The sequence below is a fragment of the Pelmatolapia mariae genome, linkage group LG6 (genome assembly GCF_036321145.2).
Source record: "Pelmatolapia mariae isolate MD_Pm_ZW linkage group LG6, Pm_UMD_F_2, whole genome shotgun sequence".
NCBI lineage: Eukaryota > Metazoa > Chordata > Actinopteri > Cichliformes > Cichlidae > Pelmatolapia > Pelmatolapia mariae.
The window spans coordinates 18,372,548-18,390,629 of record NC_086232.1 but is presented as its reverse complement, the minus strand read 5'-3'; the positions used below and the strand labels follow the sequence as shown (position 1 = coordinate 18,390,629).

The following is an 18,082-nucleotide window of genomic DNA, read 5'->3' as shown; positions in this document are numbered from 1 at the left end:
GTGCCGAACTTTTCTAACATTTCGTGGCTGTTTGTGAGATAACAGAGATTCACTGCGATGTCTGTCAAGCACAGCTGCCGGGTTTTTGACACATTTTCAACCGGATATCTGATCTCGAGCTGGCGTCTGGATTATTCCTGCTGTGTTTTGTTGACGGTTGATGAATCAGTTTAACGGATCGATCTGATAAGATTCAGCGGACTGAGGGGTCACATCCTGACTTTCTTTTTTCTCCCTCTCATTTTGAAACTGTTGGTGCTGCTTAAGGTAGGCACACCGGGCTTAAAGTGGAGACTGGGGACGCACACGTGTAGGCTGCCTTCTTCATTTGGCTCATCGATCCCTCATCTCTTTCTCTCTCTCTCTCTGTATAAAAGTTGGTTTCCTGTTTGGAGCAGCGTTCAGATAAAGTGAGAGACGACATGTCGCTAAGCAGAAGTATTGAATTTGAACACTTTGAGGAACGAGACAAGCCTCACCGGCCACCGAGGACCAATTCGGGCTCCGGGTCTCAATGTGGCTCTAGAGGTAACGGGCTGGTGCCAAGCCCCGCGCACAGTGCGCATTGTAGTTTCTACCGCACACGCACTCTCCAGTCCCTCACCTCCGAGAAAAAGGCCAGGAAGGTGCGCTTTTATCGCAATGGTGACAAGTATTTCAAAGGTTTGGTGTACGCCGTGTCTAACGACCGATTCAGATCCCTGGATGCCCTGCTCATGGAGCTCACACGGTCCCTGTCAGACAACGTCAACCTTCCGCAAGGAGTCCGGACGTTGTACACGGTCGATGGGGGCAGGAAGATCACCAGCCTGGATGAGTTAGTAGAGGGTAAGGTCGATGATGGATGAAGCCTTCAACAATCACTTTGCGTGACCGCAAATGATGACAGGAGCTCAGTACTTGAGATTAGATCAATGGTGGCCTAATGTGCATCGACTCAGACATGCTGTTTATCGTTTGAAAGCTACTTTTTTTTTTTTGCCTTGATTTGATTAAGTTGCCTGAAAACTCACAAAGCAAATTATATTTAGAGAGTTGGCTCCTTGTCCTGCTTTTACAACATAATTGGGAAAGTTCTGACTCTGTTCCAAATATCTGCTGCACTTAAACCCATCTACTTATATGTTGGATGCAGTGCAACGATATAGATTATGGCTGTATATGCACTGACGTAACCGCCCTAACATGTTTGACCCAGTGCCATACATGCACTCAAGCATACAGACCCCTCCTCAGTACAGTTAATGCTCTGTTCTGCAAAATGTGCATCACTGCCCATTGATCTCAGCTGGACTCACGCTCCCAGCTAACGCCTACTTTATTTGTGAGCTTTTGTGGGCGTGAAAGTGCCCTGTGTTTCACTAAATACACCCCTGCCTGGAAATGAATGAATGGATAAGTGAGTAAGTGAGTGAACGTATGTATGTTATTGGCTTCACTGGCAGTTAAAATCTTTTGCAGTTGATTGAGCTCAGCCTTGGGGCTTGTAGGATAAAAATTGCCTTCCCCCATCCCTTGTCTGGTCATTTTTTATAGGATAAACATGAATACTACTACAAAAAGTGGTAACAATTGTTCCTGTAATCCTTCTATATGGAGAACTGTGCTCGTCTTGTCAAAGAGCCCCTAGACAAATTTGGTCACTCACTGCAGAAACGAATAGAATATACTGTCCTACCTACTCCTTCTTCCCAGTGCTGTTTACTCTGCAGGGAGAGTGACCTCTCAGTAATAAGTTAATCTTCATGTTCACTGTCTGCACTGTGACCTGACTGCAGTCCTCTATTACCGCTCCTCACACACACTTAGGATCCACTGACCTCTTACTGAAGTTATTAATCCTATTTTCATCTCACATCTTCCTAAATTTCAGTCTGTGCTGCACTCATTTGCTTTACTCTGTCCCTCCAGAGACTGGGGAAGATTTAGGCCAGTGCCTGATCTAAATTCTGTAGCAACAGTAGTTTAACAAACTGCACCAAGGTTGTTTTGGTGCACTGACTTCACCCCTCAGTGCTACTTCAGTAGCTCACATAGCCAGTGATTTTATTTCAATAGGCAGTTCATCCAAAATGACTGTTCTGGTGGTGTATGCAGAAGAATTTTGGTATTAGGACAAGTGTTTGAATGTACGAGTGCCCACATAGTGGGAAAAATAAAGCAGGTTCTTTTGTGTTGTTTTTGCTGTAGTCAACCTTGTTATTATGGTTAAATAACCCCAAAATGAATACTTAAAGAATACTTCGTTCCATTTGGCCTCCATTGATTTGATTGTATTGCTTTTCTGTCTTTTTTTTCTAATCTCACCAAATAGGGCCTATTATTCCAATAGGAATAAATATTCCATTTATGATTTGGTTTGACGAGACAGGCCCTTTAAGGCGGGAATCTTAGGATATGATAATGCCCTGGGTCAATGGTAAGCATGTTTGTTGACTGCTTAATTTCTCCTTGAGCCGCTCAGATTGCAGGTGGGCCATCTTGTCGATGTTTACACACCCATCTAATGGACAAAGAGAGCAAACATTACTGCACAACTCAGCAGTCTGCATCCATTGATTGAGGCATGCTGGGACTCTTTTGTGTGAAAACCCAATCAGGCGCCATTCACATGTGCACCCCGTATGACTAGATGGGATTACAGAGCCAACCAGTCAACTCGAACTGCTGTGCTTGTGGAAAACAACGGCTATAGCCAATCCTGAAATGGGTTTAGAAAGAGCTTTGCAGGTTACAGTGGGGCTCCGTAGCATGCTGACAAAGGGAATTCTAGTCGGGGCAATAACAAGTTTGGGCACCAGAGGGTCTTTATTTGAACCTCATGGGGAAATTAAGCCTTTTAATGGTCGGTGTTCAAATTGGCTTGTGATACTAAAGCATTTGAGCTTTAGTAGAAATATTTTGTATTTTACAGCAGAGAGAAATGGCTGAAAGAGTTTTAAATCATGACTTAGAAACAGTTCTTTACTGATAATACACACCTCTCATGACAGACGTGTGCTACATGTTTCTGTAAAATGTGAGAATATGATTCCTAAAGGGTTGAATGAAGTTCAACCCTGTAGGATGATAGAAACAATGTAAATGTAAAATGTAAAAACTCAAATTGACAGTTGAAATTCAAGTGTAAAGCAAAGGCCACAGTCTGATAAGGTTAAAGAAAGTTGAGCTTTCTTTGTAACATTGTGAGTATAAATCGGAGAACCATGACCTCATAAGACTGAGAATACTTTTTGCAGTTATTAGATCACTTTATTTCTTTGTGACAGCAGCTCTGTTATCACAGTAATAACAAAAAAGTGGCTGTTTATTGACGTCATGCTGGATTGGTGACCGCTGTGTCACCTCATAAAAGTTGCTGGGCTGGTTAAACAGTCCGTCAGGCCTGTCCTCATCTGTTGTCCACACGAGGACAGCAGCCAGCAGCGGGTGGCTGGGGCTCCGATCACATCCCCGTGGGACGTCGGGGAATAGACCTGTCACCGCGCACCGTCTGAGGGCATGTCAGCGTTCTGTCATTTCCCTGCAGATGAACGGCAGCCTCTGTTATATATTTTGTTTCGGTGCTCAACCACAGCTCAGTCCCCTCCAGCTGTGGCCTAGCCTTTTAATTAGCCTTTGGTTAATTGCAGGCTTAATAAAACCTGGTATCCTGGGACGCGGTGTCTCAGTTGGCCTTTTTACACTGAAGTTCAATTCGCTTGTTCTGACACAAATCCAGTAACCAAAATGTCAGTGTTGGGATTGATTTCTTATCAGCAGATGAACTGGTGAGAAAAATGCTGAACATATCCTACAAATAAAAGTTTTCCTTTAAGTTTTGAACAAATACGTTTTTGTGGTATGTAAAGGATTACTCTTCCTGCTACTTAACCAGGATTCTCTGGACAGAGCCAGCCACTGTGGTTCTTATATTCATACACAGATGCAGCCATGAGTAATAATCTATTTCTCGGTTTCTTAGTTTGTACATGCTGATTCCTAGTAACCCTGTAATTATCTAGTTTCCTAGAACAAGATTTATTTCAAATAAAGCCGAATGTCTCTCGTGAAGTTGAGCATGCAGTAAGTTGCTTCTGAGAGAGGCTTTGGTACTTGCAGACACTATTTGTGACTTTCCAGCTCTTACTCATATTTGGAACAGACCGGCAGCAGGGAAGCACAAATCCAGCACTTTCAAAACAATCTCCAGACATTCTTGATGTGGTTTTTGTTCACCCACCAAGCTCCCGTACTTATCACGACTTTCTTGTTAAGGAGAAACACTTGTGTGCTAGGGTGTTTAAACTGGAATGCTGGCTGATAAAGCAAAACGCTTTGCTTTGGAGGAAGGCCAATAAAGCAGCCCTGCAGCTGGAAGGGAGAGAGAAGAACAGCGTCACACTGTCAGTTCGTTGTTATTCACCATATGGGAGCAGTGTTTAGTAAGGCATGCTATGGTTGATGTTGTGCAACGTATGTGTCCTTCAGTGCGCAATTAATAGCAAAATAACCTCAGCCATTCTCTTTGGTAAATGTACACACAGATGTTTTTTCTTTAAAGGTATGTGTTGATCCTAGCAAGAGCTTGCCACAGTTTCCTTATAATCCCAGAGTGATGCAGTAATGTTAATGTCAGGGTAATGATGAGGCCATCTCACCTGTTGCAGGACTTCCTCCCACTGATGACTTGAGTTCTTTACGTGGCTATTTGAGCTTTATGCGCCAGTGTTTAGCTTCTCTTTACAGCACCTCATACAGCTCATTTCTTCCTGCAGGAGAGAGTTACGTGTGCGCCTCCAATGAACCCTTCCGACGTGTCGACTACACCAAGAACGTGAACCCCAACTGGTCAGTGGGCAGCAAGACCAGCACATCGCGCTCCCTCCCGTCTCTCTTCCCACTGAAGAGTGAGCTGCAGAGGGAATCTAAGGACTTCATCAAACCCAAGTTAGTCACAGTCATCCGCAGCGGCGTCAAGCCCCGCAAGGCCGTTCGGATACTGCTCAATAAGAAAACTGCACACTCCTTTGAGCAGGTGCTCACCGACATCACAGACGCTATCAAGTTGGACTCTGGCGCAGTGAGGAGACTGTACACACTGGAAGGCAAGCAGGTAGGTCTGATGAATATCTATTTAGCTTGCTCTACATCATGTTAAACTGCCTTTAACTGTGTGGACACCAGCTCCAGTAATTACTACACAAACTATGACCTGTTCTTGTTTTAGTTTGTGTGGTGATTTTATTTGCTACAGTTGCATAACTTAACAGCTAGAGCTAGTTAAACATATCGTTTTCAATGAGATGAAACTGGCTAATGTCCTTACGGGAACCAGATGGAGCAAAGCTGAGCTTATCTCTAAAAACCACTGCGATTTATAGGTTTCAGCTGTGTCAGCAGTCCAGATAATTAAAGTCAGTTTAATCACCCATACATAATTCTACGCCCATATATTATTTCAACAAAGCAGTAATGGATACACTTTGGCTTTAAGGCCTTGTGCCATATCCATCAATATGGTATCCCCACCTCGCGCTCTGGTTGTACCACATGAGACTATTTATGCTATAATGCTATCCATCTGGGGCACATGTATATTACCCTGTTGAAATTGTGGTGTTCAGACATGAGGTGAGCTACAACACATGGTGGCCCCCGTGTAAAATATTTACGCTGACATCTCATCTGACCATGAACAAAGTGTCATTCTCACAGAAAATATAAAAAGTACTAAATATAAAAAGTATTTGCAAGTTAACGGGGTAAGATAACGAGGTAACAAATGAGGCAATGCTAGGCAGAGGAGTATGATAAGAGTATTACACAGTGAATTTACCAATAATGAGAATATTGCACAGAGTTTCTGATCATTTGAAATATTGTACATGGCTGTGATTATTACACAGATTATTCATTGTTGTTATGATGCTGGACAAGAAGTTGTTCCTGAGTCTGTTCTTGTGATGTTTGTATTTTGTGATGCATGTTGGAAGAGTTCGTGTGAAATGTGCTCAGAGCACTAAGTCAAAGTATGTATGTCACATGTAGGATGTTACATACATTTATAGAACACTCATCTTGTTGCATGATTCAGTGGATTTCAGGGTTGAAGTTTAGACAGAGAACCAGTCTTTGTACCTGACAATTTTCAGAGGAATGTGTTTGCTTGTACTCTTAGTTAAGCCAGTTGACACTGACCTATGAAGCACTATGATGTTGTATGAAGAAGAACAGTGAGTATCTTCAGCATCTGTAAAGCACAGTGGAGAGACTCCGTCATGGTTTGGGGTTGCATTTCAGCTAGGGGTGTTGGAGATCTTGTCAAAATTGATAGAACACAGAAAAGTACCATCAGATTTTGATCCACCATGCAGTACCATCTGGAAAGTGTTTAATTGGCAAGAGCTTCGTTTTTTAGTATCGCAATGATCCCAAACACTCTGCCCATCCAGTAAAAGCTTACGTGGATAGAAAAACACACAATGGAACACCAACAGTCATTAATCGGTCTCCTTCAGCCTGGAGCTCAACATTGATAAAGAACTGTGGGATCATATTGATACAGAATAAAAGGCAGCTAACATCGAAAAAAGAGCTTTGAATGTCCTTCAAGAAGCCTGGAGAACTATTCCTAAATTAAAGGATACAGTGGCTTGCAAAAGTATTCGGCCCCCTTGAACTTTTCCACATTTTGTCACATTACAGCCACAAACATGAATCAATTTTATTGGAATTCCACGTGAAAGACCAATACAAAGTGGTGTACATGTGAGAAGTGGAATGAAAATCATACATGATTCCAAACATTTTTTACAAATAAATAACTGCAAAGTGGGGTGTGCGTAATTATTCAGCCCCCTGAGTCAATACTTTGTAGAACCACCTTTTGCTGCAATTACAGCTGCCAGTCTTTTAGGGTATATCTCTACCAGCTTTGCACATCTAGAGACTGAAATCCTTGTCCATTCTTCTATGCAAAGCAGCTCCAGCTCAGTCAGATTAGATGGACAGCGTTTGTGAACAGCAGTTTTCAGATCTTGCCACAGATTCTCGATTGGATTTAGATCTGGACTTTGACTGGGCCACTCTAACACATGGATATGTTTTGTTTTAAACCATTCCATTGTTGCCCTGGCTTTATGTTTAGGGTCGTTGTCCTGCTGGAAGGTGAACCTCCGCCCCAGTCTCAAGTCTTTTGCAGACTCCAAGAGGTTTTCTTCCAAGATTGCCCTGTATTTGGCTCCATCCATCTTCCCATCAACTCTGACCAGCTTCCCTGTCCCTGCTGAAGAGAAGCACCCCCAGAGCATGATGCTGCCACCACCATATTTGACAGTGGGGATGGTGTGTTCAGAGTGATGTGCAGTGTTAGTTTTCCGCCACACATAGCGTTTTGCATTTTGGCCAAAAAGTTCCATTTTGGTCTCATCTGACCAGATCACCTTCTTCCACATGTTTGCTGTGTCCCCCACATGGCTTGTGGCAAACTGCAAACGGGACTTCTTATGGTTTTCTGTTAACAATGGCTTTCTTCTTGCCACTCTTCCATAAAGGCCAACTTTGTGCAGTGCACGACTAATAGTTGTCCTATGGACAGATTCCCCCACCTGAGCTGTAGATCTCTGCAGCTCGTCCAGAGTCACCATGGGCCTCTTGGCTGCATTTCTGATCAGCGGTCTCCTTGTTCGGCCTGTGAGTTTAGGTGGACGGCCTTGTCTTGGTAGGTTTACAGTTGTGCCATACTCCTTCCATTTCTGAATGATCGCTTGAACAGTGCTCCGTGGGATGTTCAAGGCTTGGGAAATCTTTTTGTAGCCTAAGCCTGCTTTAAATTTCTCAATAACTTTATCCCTGACCTGTCTGGTGTGTTCTTTGGACTTCATGGTGTTGTTGCTCCCAATATTCTCTTAGACAACCTCTGAGGCCATCACAGGGCAGTTGTGGAGCTGTTTTGCAAAGAAGAATGGGCAAGGATTTCAGTCTCTAGATGTGCAAAGCTGGTAGAGACATACCCTAAAAGACTGGCAGCTGTAATTGCAGCAAGAGGTGGTTCTACAAAGTATTGACTCAGGGGGCTGAATAATTACGCACACTCCACTTTTCAGTTATTTATTTGTAAAAAATGTTTGGAATCATGTATGATTTTCGTTCCACTTCTCACGTGTACACCACTTTGTATTGGTCTTTCACGTGGAATTCCAATAAAATTGATTCATGTTTGTGGCTGCAATGTGACAAAATGTGGGAAAGTTCAAGGGGGCCGAATACTTTTGCAAGCCACTGTAGCTTGCTAAAAAAGTTCAGGGTGTGTTGCAGAATAAAGGTGTTCACACCAAATTTTGACTTTCAAGTTACTCACAATTGTACAAATTCTGTTTTTGCTATATATACTGTATTTCTCTTGTATGTACTGCACTTTCCCCCCATTTTCCTAGCAAAATTTAAAAAAATTAGGGGGATAAAGATTTTTGTGAAATCCTGTATTTGGCCTATACTGGAATAGATTGATGCACATTTTAATCTAACAAATAATGTATTAATTCATGGTTTCATAAAACTAGTTTACTGGAATTAAGCATTTAGAAAGTGAAACCTTAATTACTGTAACTATTGAACTGATAGAGCTCTAGGTGTTTTGCATTTTTAGTGAAGCTAAACTGCATTTTATTTATTTTTAACGATCAGCTCCACCCACACAGGGATGTTGATTACAGAATTATGTCAAAGACTACAAAAATGTCAGCATGCTTTGTCCATTTTAGTACAAAATCACTAAATGAATTTCTTTGGTAACAGTTTAAGTTAAATTGAGCTTTAAAAGTGTTGGTGAGTGGGGGAAAAAGAAAAATTAAACTGGGACTGAAAGTCTGACAACCAAACCAGCTGATGTTTGTTTTCTGTGAGCTGACGGGAATCTTTCTGGGCTGGACAGTCTGGACAAATTGACTCATGAGAATTGTGATCCTTATCACCTTTGACAGAGCGATCAAAGCATCCTTTCTGTTAGGCCAGCACTGCGCAGAAACACTGACTCGACAAGATTATATAATAGCATCCAGAACATTGCTGTATTTATTTACATTATTTTAGACTGAAGCCTCGCCTAACAAGCGAAAGCTCCCCAGTTTGACTCTGAGAGGAGCCACGTATCCCTTTGGGGTTGCATCAGGAAGGGGCATAAAAATCTTCCAAATCAGACATGCAGAGCTACGTGCTGTGGCGACCCCTTGTGAATAAGGGAGCAGCTTAAAGTAGCTTTTTTGGAAAGAAAAAAAGCTTCCTGTAGCGGATGCTCTCCAACTTAAATTCGAAGTTTCCCTCTTTGACAATGAAAAGTTTTTACAGGGATTCTTAAAAAAAAGGGAAAAAAGCTTCATATTTGAAAACTACTTTAAAGAATTCTGTTAGCGGACTTGAATTCCCACCTAACACAGATTCCATATGTGTGACATAAAGCCTTGATATGTCTACTTCCATCCCATGAGAGATTCCAAGTAGACCAGCCATGCAGACCAGCTGTTTATTCCAGGCTTTTTAAGCTCCATATCAGGAGAAGCAGATATGGAGCTTTATGGGGTGCGTTTGTGCACTTTAAAACTCATGATCAGTGTTGAGAGCTAATGCTTTGACCAATCATTTGAACTTACAAGAGGTGGGCAGAGTGTTTAAATGATTGCTCTACCCCAAACCATGCTGATACAGTTTGCCAGAATGAAGCACTGTGTTAAAGTCCACAATGTCTGTGTAAATGTAACTTGTGGTGGAAGTGGGTGAAACTGAAATTGCCGATGTCAGTGTTGTGGGAATGGCCCGTGTGTTCAGTGGTGCTTTAAATTGAACCGTAATGTCCCAATCTATATTTATTCTAAAGGAAAACATCAAAAACAGCACCCGCAAACACCGTCTGTACCAGCAAAACCTTTACTGGGTGGACCGAGATGATCATGGTGCTGTCGCAGCTTGCACAGACTATACTTACTCAAAGGTGTCTTCAAGCCTGACATTTTAGTCATGCCTACAAGTACACTGAATATGTCAGGTGGTCAAAAGTAAAAATAACAATATAATTTAGCGTTGCTCTCACTCCGAAGGGAAAAAAACCAAACGGCACATCAGTCGAATATATTATTTTATCAAACTGAAGATCAGTCGCAGCCCAACATTCACGGCAGTGATTCTAATAAATCACAGATTGGCTGACTGACTAGAAAAATCTTGTTTCCCTTTTAGGTTTTTATGTTTTTCAACCATAAATAAATCATTTGTAATAGTGACTCACAACATGTACTCTGTAAGTGTTTTGAGGTTATCCATTACAGATGACACATTACACAATTTATGCTGACAAGTGTGTCGTTTAGCTTCCTTAGATATTCACCGCAGGCATCTTAATGATCACATTGCACCAGCCTGTGGATGCAGTAGTCTTTTTATTTAGCTTCCTTTAACAGATGGTTTCTGCTCTTTGGTGGAGTATAAATCCATCCATCTGGCAAGCGCTATATATAGATGAGTTAAATCTTTATTAAAAGTAATGTTGGTCAATTCAAAGTATTAAAACTTCTAAAGTTTGTGATGTGCAAATATGCTATTGAGCTAATAAAATGTGGTGTTTCAGTCCCATTTATTAGTGGAAACACTGGAAATGTGTTTGTGCTGGAGCATTTGATTCTGTTTTAAAATGATTGTTTCTTTAGTCTCTTTAAGGAGAAATCATGAGCAAAGTTGTATTTGATTACTCTAAAGATGCATTCCAAAATGCCCAGTACCATAAGTGTGATTGACGGATTAAAGAGTTATATTATTTTAATGCAGTCCAATTCAAGAGCATCATAAGATCCAGGCTTCTCGTGACTCCACAATAGAAGGGTCACGGCTCTCACACAGAAACGGAAACTGAACATTAGAACTCCCATAAAAGTTGGATTTACTGCAGCACTGTTTTAGTGCAAGTTTTAGGTTCAGTTCAGTTTAATTCAGTTTTATTTATATAGCATCAAATCACTCAAGGCGCTTTATATTGTAAGGGAAAAACCCTAAAATAATATGCGGTTGCCTAATAAACTGGCAACTGAATGTATATTAGTAGTTCATGTGAATATCTTTCTAGTCTGAACCCCATAGCCTCTATAAAAGGCACTTCTAAGGCTCCTTCCTCAGTCACTCACACACCCATAAACACACGCAAACACTCCGAATGCCTTCCAGCAGCAGCCGACCATCTGCTCCTCCAAAATCAAATCGGGGGTACCAGCCACCCGGTCTGCAGACTCCCACCCGCTGATGGACTCACACTCACACAGAGCCCCCGCCCTGGCCACAACCGAATGATTAGACCTACAAGCTGGAAGGAAGGGTTACAGTGCAGCTGTCAGGTGTGTTTGAGGGCGTTTGTGTTCACGGATGTTTTTTCGTGAGTAAGGGGCCTTTCACAAAATGTCTCTGTCCACTCTCTCTCCTCGAGTCAAAGCTCCTCTTCAGACTGAATGCTAATTGTAGATCATGGTTATCAGGGCCAACAGAATCAGCTGCTGCTTTTGAAAGAAGACCCTGTTTTACATCTCAAAGCTGACCGGGCAGGCAGAAAATAAGATTTTCCTATTTTAATTGTCTAAACTGTCGACTCGATGCATTCATTAATTTTGGGCACAGTCCTGCAGTCCCTGAGTTTGCTTTTGTTGCATGTAAATCATAGAGAACGTATTCAAGGGAGTTGTAGAAGAAGTAGCAAAGACAAAAAAATGTCCCTGTGACAAAATAAAAGAAGTGAATGAATTGTAAACTTGAGCCTGATGCTGGACATCTTTGGGCTGATACAGGTTTTTAGGACTCCAACGTTGATAGATTCAGTATTCTTCATGTTCCTGAAGTATATATTGCATGTTTTGTGAGCTGTATTAAAAAGGAAAACACGATGGAGCGGTTCAATAAAGTGAAAGTTTTGTGCTTTTTGTTATTTATATGCATATATATGCTCTTCCAAGCATGGTTGCTCATATTATAGCCAAAGATTGAAATAATAAACAGAATTAGAAGCACAGGGCTTAGACTGTTCAAAATACTCTTCTTTCAACAGTCTCTACTACCTCTAGAGCTATGCGATGCAAGAAAGGACTGAGACGTGGTCATCTCAGGCACACAGATCTTTAACTTTCCTGCCATGTTTTAACAAACTCGGCAGCAGATTACTGCAAAGATGCCACTCAGCTCCACACCATCTGCTCAACTGGGATGCATACTCTGCTACATATCCTGCAGACAGTGTTGAGAGTTTTTAAATAGCAGTAGTAGCCAAATTACTCCAAACCCCAAAGTTTTCATATCAGGACTAAGGACAAACACTATGCTGGGAGCCAACAGGAACGATTTAATTAATAGGCACTCTGCTGTCTCATGTGACGCTGGTTGCTAGTTTCTTTGTAATTTAACGGTAAAGGCAGAGAGGAAGACGACTGAATCGAAAGGCAAACGTGACCTGACCTGATCGCAGGCAGCAGACACAGCTGACCTGCACACAGAGAGCCAATCATGGGATGAAGTAAGTGTAAATATTAGCATTGCCAAAGACTAATACAGACCTCTTGTTGTACAGAGTTATGCTTACAGGCAGAAACTATTAGGGTAACTTTAGTCTGCTGCTGAGAAAGAGCTCAGAAAGGTGTAAGAAAAAAAGGGCTCATTATGCTGAGGTGGCGTTAACCGCTGGCTGTCTTGGTTATACCCACTTCAAATGCTAAACTGTGAATAGTTAATGGAGCACAGAGTGCTGTCTGATGTTATCGGCGCTATTGTGATTTTAAAAATCTAGGTCCAGTCCAGAGTTTTCCCTGCCTTTCCCCGATGTAGCCTTCAACCCTATGTGACCCTGACACATGATAAGTCTGTCAGGGTGTGTTACAGCTATTAAAGCATTAGTGATCAATGGGTGAGAAATCCAATTTTTCCACGGGGGAAAAAATCTTTTTTTGTTGTGAGTGAACAATCGATTACATTTTATCTGTCATTTGCAAAGTTTCAGGGCAGATTCAGTGCCAGATTCTATATTTAAAAAATAGAGAAGTGTGAAGTCACGACCGTCTATTTTTAAAAGGTCTTAGTTCTTAAATTTGTTCCACATATTCTGAGATTTTCTTGACCACGCAAAATTCATTCTGTTATATCCAAACTATAATGTTCAGAGCTGTATCTCTAAATGGCTAAGCAGATGGGCGACGGCAGCAGAAGACTACACTAGGTGCCATTCTTGTCAGCTAAGAAAGGGAAACTGAGGCTACGGTTCACACAGGTTAACCAAAACCTTGAGCCCCTTAATACCAGACGAGCGTTATTTAAACACCACAGCCTACCTGAGTGTTGTTGCTGACCATGTCAATCCCTTTATGGCCACAGTGTACCCATCTTTTCATGGCTGCTTCCAGCAGGATAACGCACCATGTCACAAAGGTCAAATCATCTCAAACTGGTTTATTGAACATGACAGTGAGGTCATTGTACTCAAATGGCCTCCGCAGTCATCGGATCTCAATCCAATAGCGCACATTTGGGTTGTGGTTGAACAGGAGACTCACATTATGGATGTCCAGCTGATAAACCTGCAGAATCGGTGTGATGCTTCTTAACATGGTACCAGCAAAGTGTACCTAATAAAGTGATCAGTGAGTGTATATCATTGAAATAGACATTGTGCTCTTGGTCTTACGGAAAAGCAATATATATGAAATTTTAATGAACAGTAATAACAATAGCAATTTTATTTATATAGCACATTTCATTCTATGTTGGCTCACGGTGCTTAACAAAGAAGACAAAATCAGATCAGCAGTGCCTAATGAGTGTAAGCCTGGGTGAATAAAGAGGTTCTGAGTCTGTTTTTGAATACACACACAGTTGATCTCAGATCTGCAGGCAGCTTGTTCCAGACCACAATAACTGAAAGACCAGTTGGATCTGATTCTGGGTTAACAATTAAAAGATTTGAACCTGATGACCTGTGAGGTCTGTCTGGGATATAGATGATGAGCAGGTCTGTCAACTAACAAAAAGGATTTTAAAACAAATTCTGTTTTGTACCTGGAGTCAATGATGTGATTTCAAACAGTGGAAAGATAACTGGAATCTATGTTCTGTAATTATATATATGTATATATTTCCTTTTTCCAAAAATCTCTGCCTGTGCACATGGAAAATGATAGAAATCCTAAAATGCATTTGCCTTTACTTCTTTTAATGATGTTTGTAGGATAACGGTTTGTCTGCTCACTATTGAGAGACTGAAAACAGAACCATGACCTTTAGACTACTCAAATGCTCGTCTCTCTAAAATCTTTAAAGCCCTTGTCAGTCAGTACACACAGTAACCTGAGGAGCGGGAGAGGAAATGGGAGCACTAGTAACTGGACAGTCGGCTCAAATGCAATGTCTTCTTTTCTTTACATGTTTGCACTAACTAATGGGATACAGAGGATCCTGCATCCATCCATAATAATCTAAAGATGCAGAAGATGGCTTATAGTTTTAAAAATCTATAAGAGCAACCACGAAGCAGAAATTCTATAAATTGATGGGTAGAAATTGGCTTCCTTAACTGTTAAGTGCATTAGGGCTCCAGCATTTTTACAGCAGTGTGCATGACAACAACTGAAGGTCACTTGTAGGCCTTCAACTCTGCTGCAGTTTATCAGGGCACAAAGAATTTGATGTGATGCTGTGCAAGAGCAGCAGGCTCACAGTCTGGGACGTCTCCCAGCAGACTAAACCAAATCATGCACAACAGTTTGGTTTTTTTATCCCTCCTCCACGTTTTCTTTTTCTTTTAATAACCGATGATGCCCTATGAAAAGAGAGTATACAGAAAAACGTCATTCCAACATCTGTTTCTGTATTTAACATTTGTAAGGATATTTCCCCTGTTTATGTCAACAAAACACAAATTTGTGTATTTTTGTCGGTAACTGACACGAACAATGTACAATTTTTATTTTTTAATTCATAAAAGATGTTGCACCTTTGTATTTTTATGTCATTGGACATAAAAAGAAATATAGTTCCTCGACTGCAGCACACTGCATAAAAATGTCAGTGTTGTCCTCAATATTGAGTTAAGAGTTCTTCCTTTGTGAAAATTGCTCACAACTTTCCAAATAGTTGCTCTGTTTGTGCCACATATAGAAAGAGTGCATTCATGCACTGCTGTGTTTTTGGTGCATATACATATATGTGGTTACTGTGACGCTGATGCACTTTGGCATCATCTCCAATGACATGGTCTTAATGATGATGGCCTCCTGTCCCCATTATCCCAGCAGCCCAGGTCTTGCCGTGCGGCACCACTATCTTGTGCCAGCAGTTAAAGGGTTTGCATTCATTAAGCTGTCCGAATTCTTCTCACCCAGTTGTCACATTGAAGGTGCTGATATCTTGTTGTTTGCACATTCTCCTGGCAAGACGGTGAAACTTGCTGCGGTTAGAGATAGATTAATAAGACTGCCTCCATCTCTGACTAGCTAGAGGCAAGGCCACACAAGGGTTTCATCTGATTGTCAGGCTTGAGCTGTTGTCAGCACACAGTCTGGATTAAACACCGTCATTTGGGTCAACAGCCATGAAATTTGCATGCCCACCCATTGTTCTGTACTGTCATTAGCATACAGCACCATCTGACGCCAGTGCACTGACACCATCCAACCAGGAGTGCTCTCTGCTAGGCTCGGCAATATTTTATTATTTGAATTATCCTTTTATTTGTCAAATCCTTACTAGAAAATCAGACTATTCAAACTATATTGCTGGTAAATCAGATTTTTTTGTCAGTTTAGTGGATTGCAGGTCTGTCCTTTCATTGCGGAAGAGGGATACTTGTTCAGTTTGCTTTTTCAAAGTTGAATTTAAAGCAGTTTCCTCCCACAGAGTACAGACTGTAGATTATTGGAACAGTGAAAGCAGGCAGCCTCTTAATAAAACAGCATTTATGTGGTTTTTCTATCATTTTCATCTTTCTAATTGACGATGTTTTAGCTGTTTGAAGGTGTTTAGTTTCTCCGTGTGTGTCTTTAGTGGCCGTGCATTTTTGGTTTGAACCACACTAAGACGAGGCTTCATTAAAATGTGCTCCAGTTTTTCATTTGGGGATTTATGTGCCAAGAATTGTATCGGCTTTCCTGTTTGCGAGTAGATTTGACTTGACTTTGAGTAAACAAAGCTGGCACTGATAGACAAACACGAAGCTTTGGCAATAACTTAACATCTATTTGGATACTCGGAATCAATCTTTGTTTCCATCTTTCGTAACAACTTGTAACACGGTCACTGCAGTTATGACACCAAAGTACCTGTTCCATGTTTCACAAGGACCGACTGAACAAGCGGGAAGACAAAAGGCTGCCAGACGACAGAGAGCCGGGGTGCTGGGTGGGGGGCGGACTGTCAGCTGTGCAAAGCGTGCGGAGGCCATAGAGGGGGAGTGCATCCATTGTGTGTTGTGCGATTTCAACTGCTTGTTTTTGTTTTATTTGTGAAGCCTGGACCTCGTCCATTCTTTGCAGCGGGCCGTTCGCTCCCCCAGCAGGAGCTGACATCATGATATGGTTAGGCATCATCACAAATCACAGCTCACACTGTTTGTCTGCTCGAGTTTAATCACGCAAAGAGAGTCACAGCAAGTTTTAGCTGAGTGTCTGAGGACAGATCAGTTGTCCAAGTCAACCAGGCGACTGAAGTCTGTGCTTGTTCTTGATGTTCAAGTCTTTTCTTTCACTGGCTTAAGAGAGCTTGGAGCTTTTGGACTTGTTAATATTTTGGTCTTTAAAGCCAGTCTAAATGTAGCACTCTTACTGATTTATTATTAATTTAAAACTCAGAATATGTTAACTGGCAGCCAGCATCTCTTAGCCCCTCAGCAATTCTGAAGGGTAATCAGGAGGGGCTCCTTTGAACCTTTGTATTTGGATGTTTGGACAGTGTTTCCATTTTACTTGCACAGCTCTTTTTGCATATAGAGAGTGGAGCACTAAGGTACATTTAGACAGCCTGAAGTTATGTGATTATGAGTCTCTTTGTGCAAATATCTCTTGGAAGAGAGGAAGACGGTAAGCCAGACAGCTGTGTAATGTGTGATAGGGCGAAATGTTGCAGGCTGCTGGAGTTTCTCTGAACTGCTCTACAAATGACTTCAATGGGTACTGTGCTGCTTTTGTCTTTAAGTGTGAAATCTCTGCACACCTGAATGAGCGAAAAAGACTTCATAAAAACAATTAAGCACAACTCCCACACACTGTCTTTCTTTCTGCCTGTATATTTATTATACTAGTACATGCCTATGTAAATATTAACAGGGTCAGATGAATAGATGAAATTTTGCTGCCAGTGGTTTAGATCTACTTGTTCTTTTTGAGGAATGATCATTGCAAATCAATACAAATGCATTCTGTGTGATTTAAATGCATTAAAGCTGTTCTGGCAGCATGCAGTGGCCCAACTCCTTAATACTTCACTTTGGTTTGGTTTGTTTTTTTCATCTCTCTCTTTTAACTTTCATTTGTCACCCAGCTGTATCACTTTTGGCGTGAGTTAATGATGGGCTTAGATTTCTCATCGCTCATTTCCACGCTGCTTGTGCTGCCTGTTACACGTGTCTGAGATTCACTGCTCTAATCCAGAGGAATTAAACTGTCTCAGGGAGCTGCCTCTGTCTAAGAGTTCAAACAGTGTTAATAACCAGGCTGGCTTTAGCTCAGACATCCCCCTGACAAACTTAATGGGCATGTACTTATCAGCAAATTCTTAAGTAAGTAACACTCTAAGTGAGAATTTAAGCAAGGTCTGTGGGTAAATGAGGTTTACGTACGGAGTAATTATAGCTGTCGTTTTCCCTTTTTATGCGTTTTTTGCGTGCGTGTTTTGTTCATTGCTGATTTTCTGTTTCAGTTGTTTTTTGTTCTGTAAAAACAAGAGAAGACAATTCTCCCTCCCTGCTTTAAAACCCTTTTGAATGCCTTGAAAATCAAGACTGTTCGCTTGTTATTGTATTTGAATTATCCACACATGTTAAGCCCTTGGCACGTATTTGTGCTGTTGCCGAGCTTACCCGGGCAGAAAATACAGC

At 41.5% G+C, this 18,082-nt stretch overlaps 1 protein-coding gene across 6 annotated transcripts in view; it reads left to right on the top strand.

The window, feature by feature from the left end:
* Window positions 1–18,082, top strand: part of dclk2a (doublecortin-like kinase 2a) — a 45,416-nt gene that overhangs the window by 159 nt on the left and 27,175 nt on the right. For all 6 annotated transcript variants that reach the window (XR_010094056.1, XM_063476080.1, XM_063476079.1 and 3 more), the window contains exons 1-2: window positions 1–828; window positions 4,758–5,095. The exon at window positions 1–828 is cut by the window's left edge. Coding sequence is in view for 5 of the 6 variants with exons in the window: in XM_063476080.1 (XP_063332150.1) it covers window positions 423–828; window positions 4,758–5,095 (744 nt within the window). In the remaining variant the exon portion in view is untranslated. The remainder of the gene's footprint in view (window positions 829–4,757; window positions 5,096–18,082) is intronic.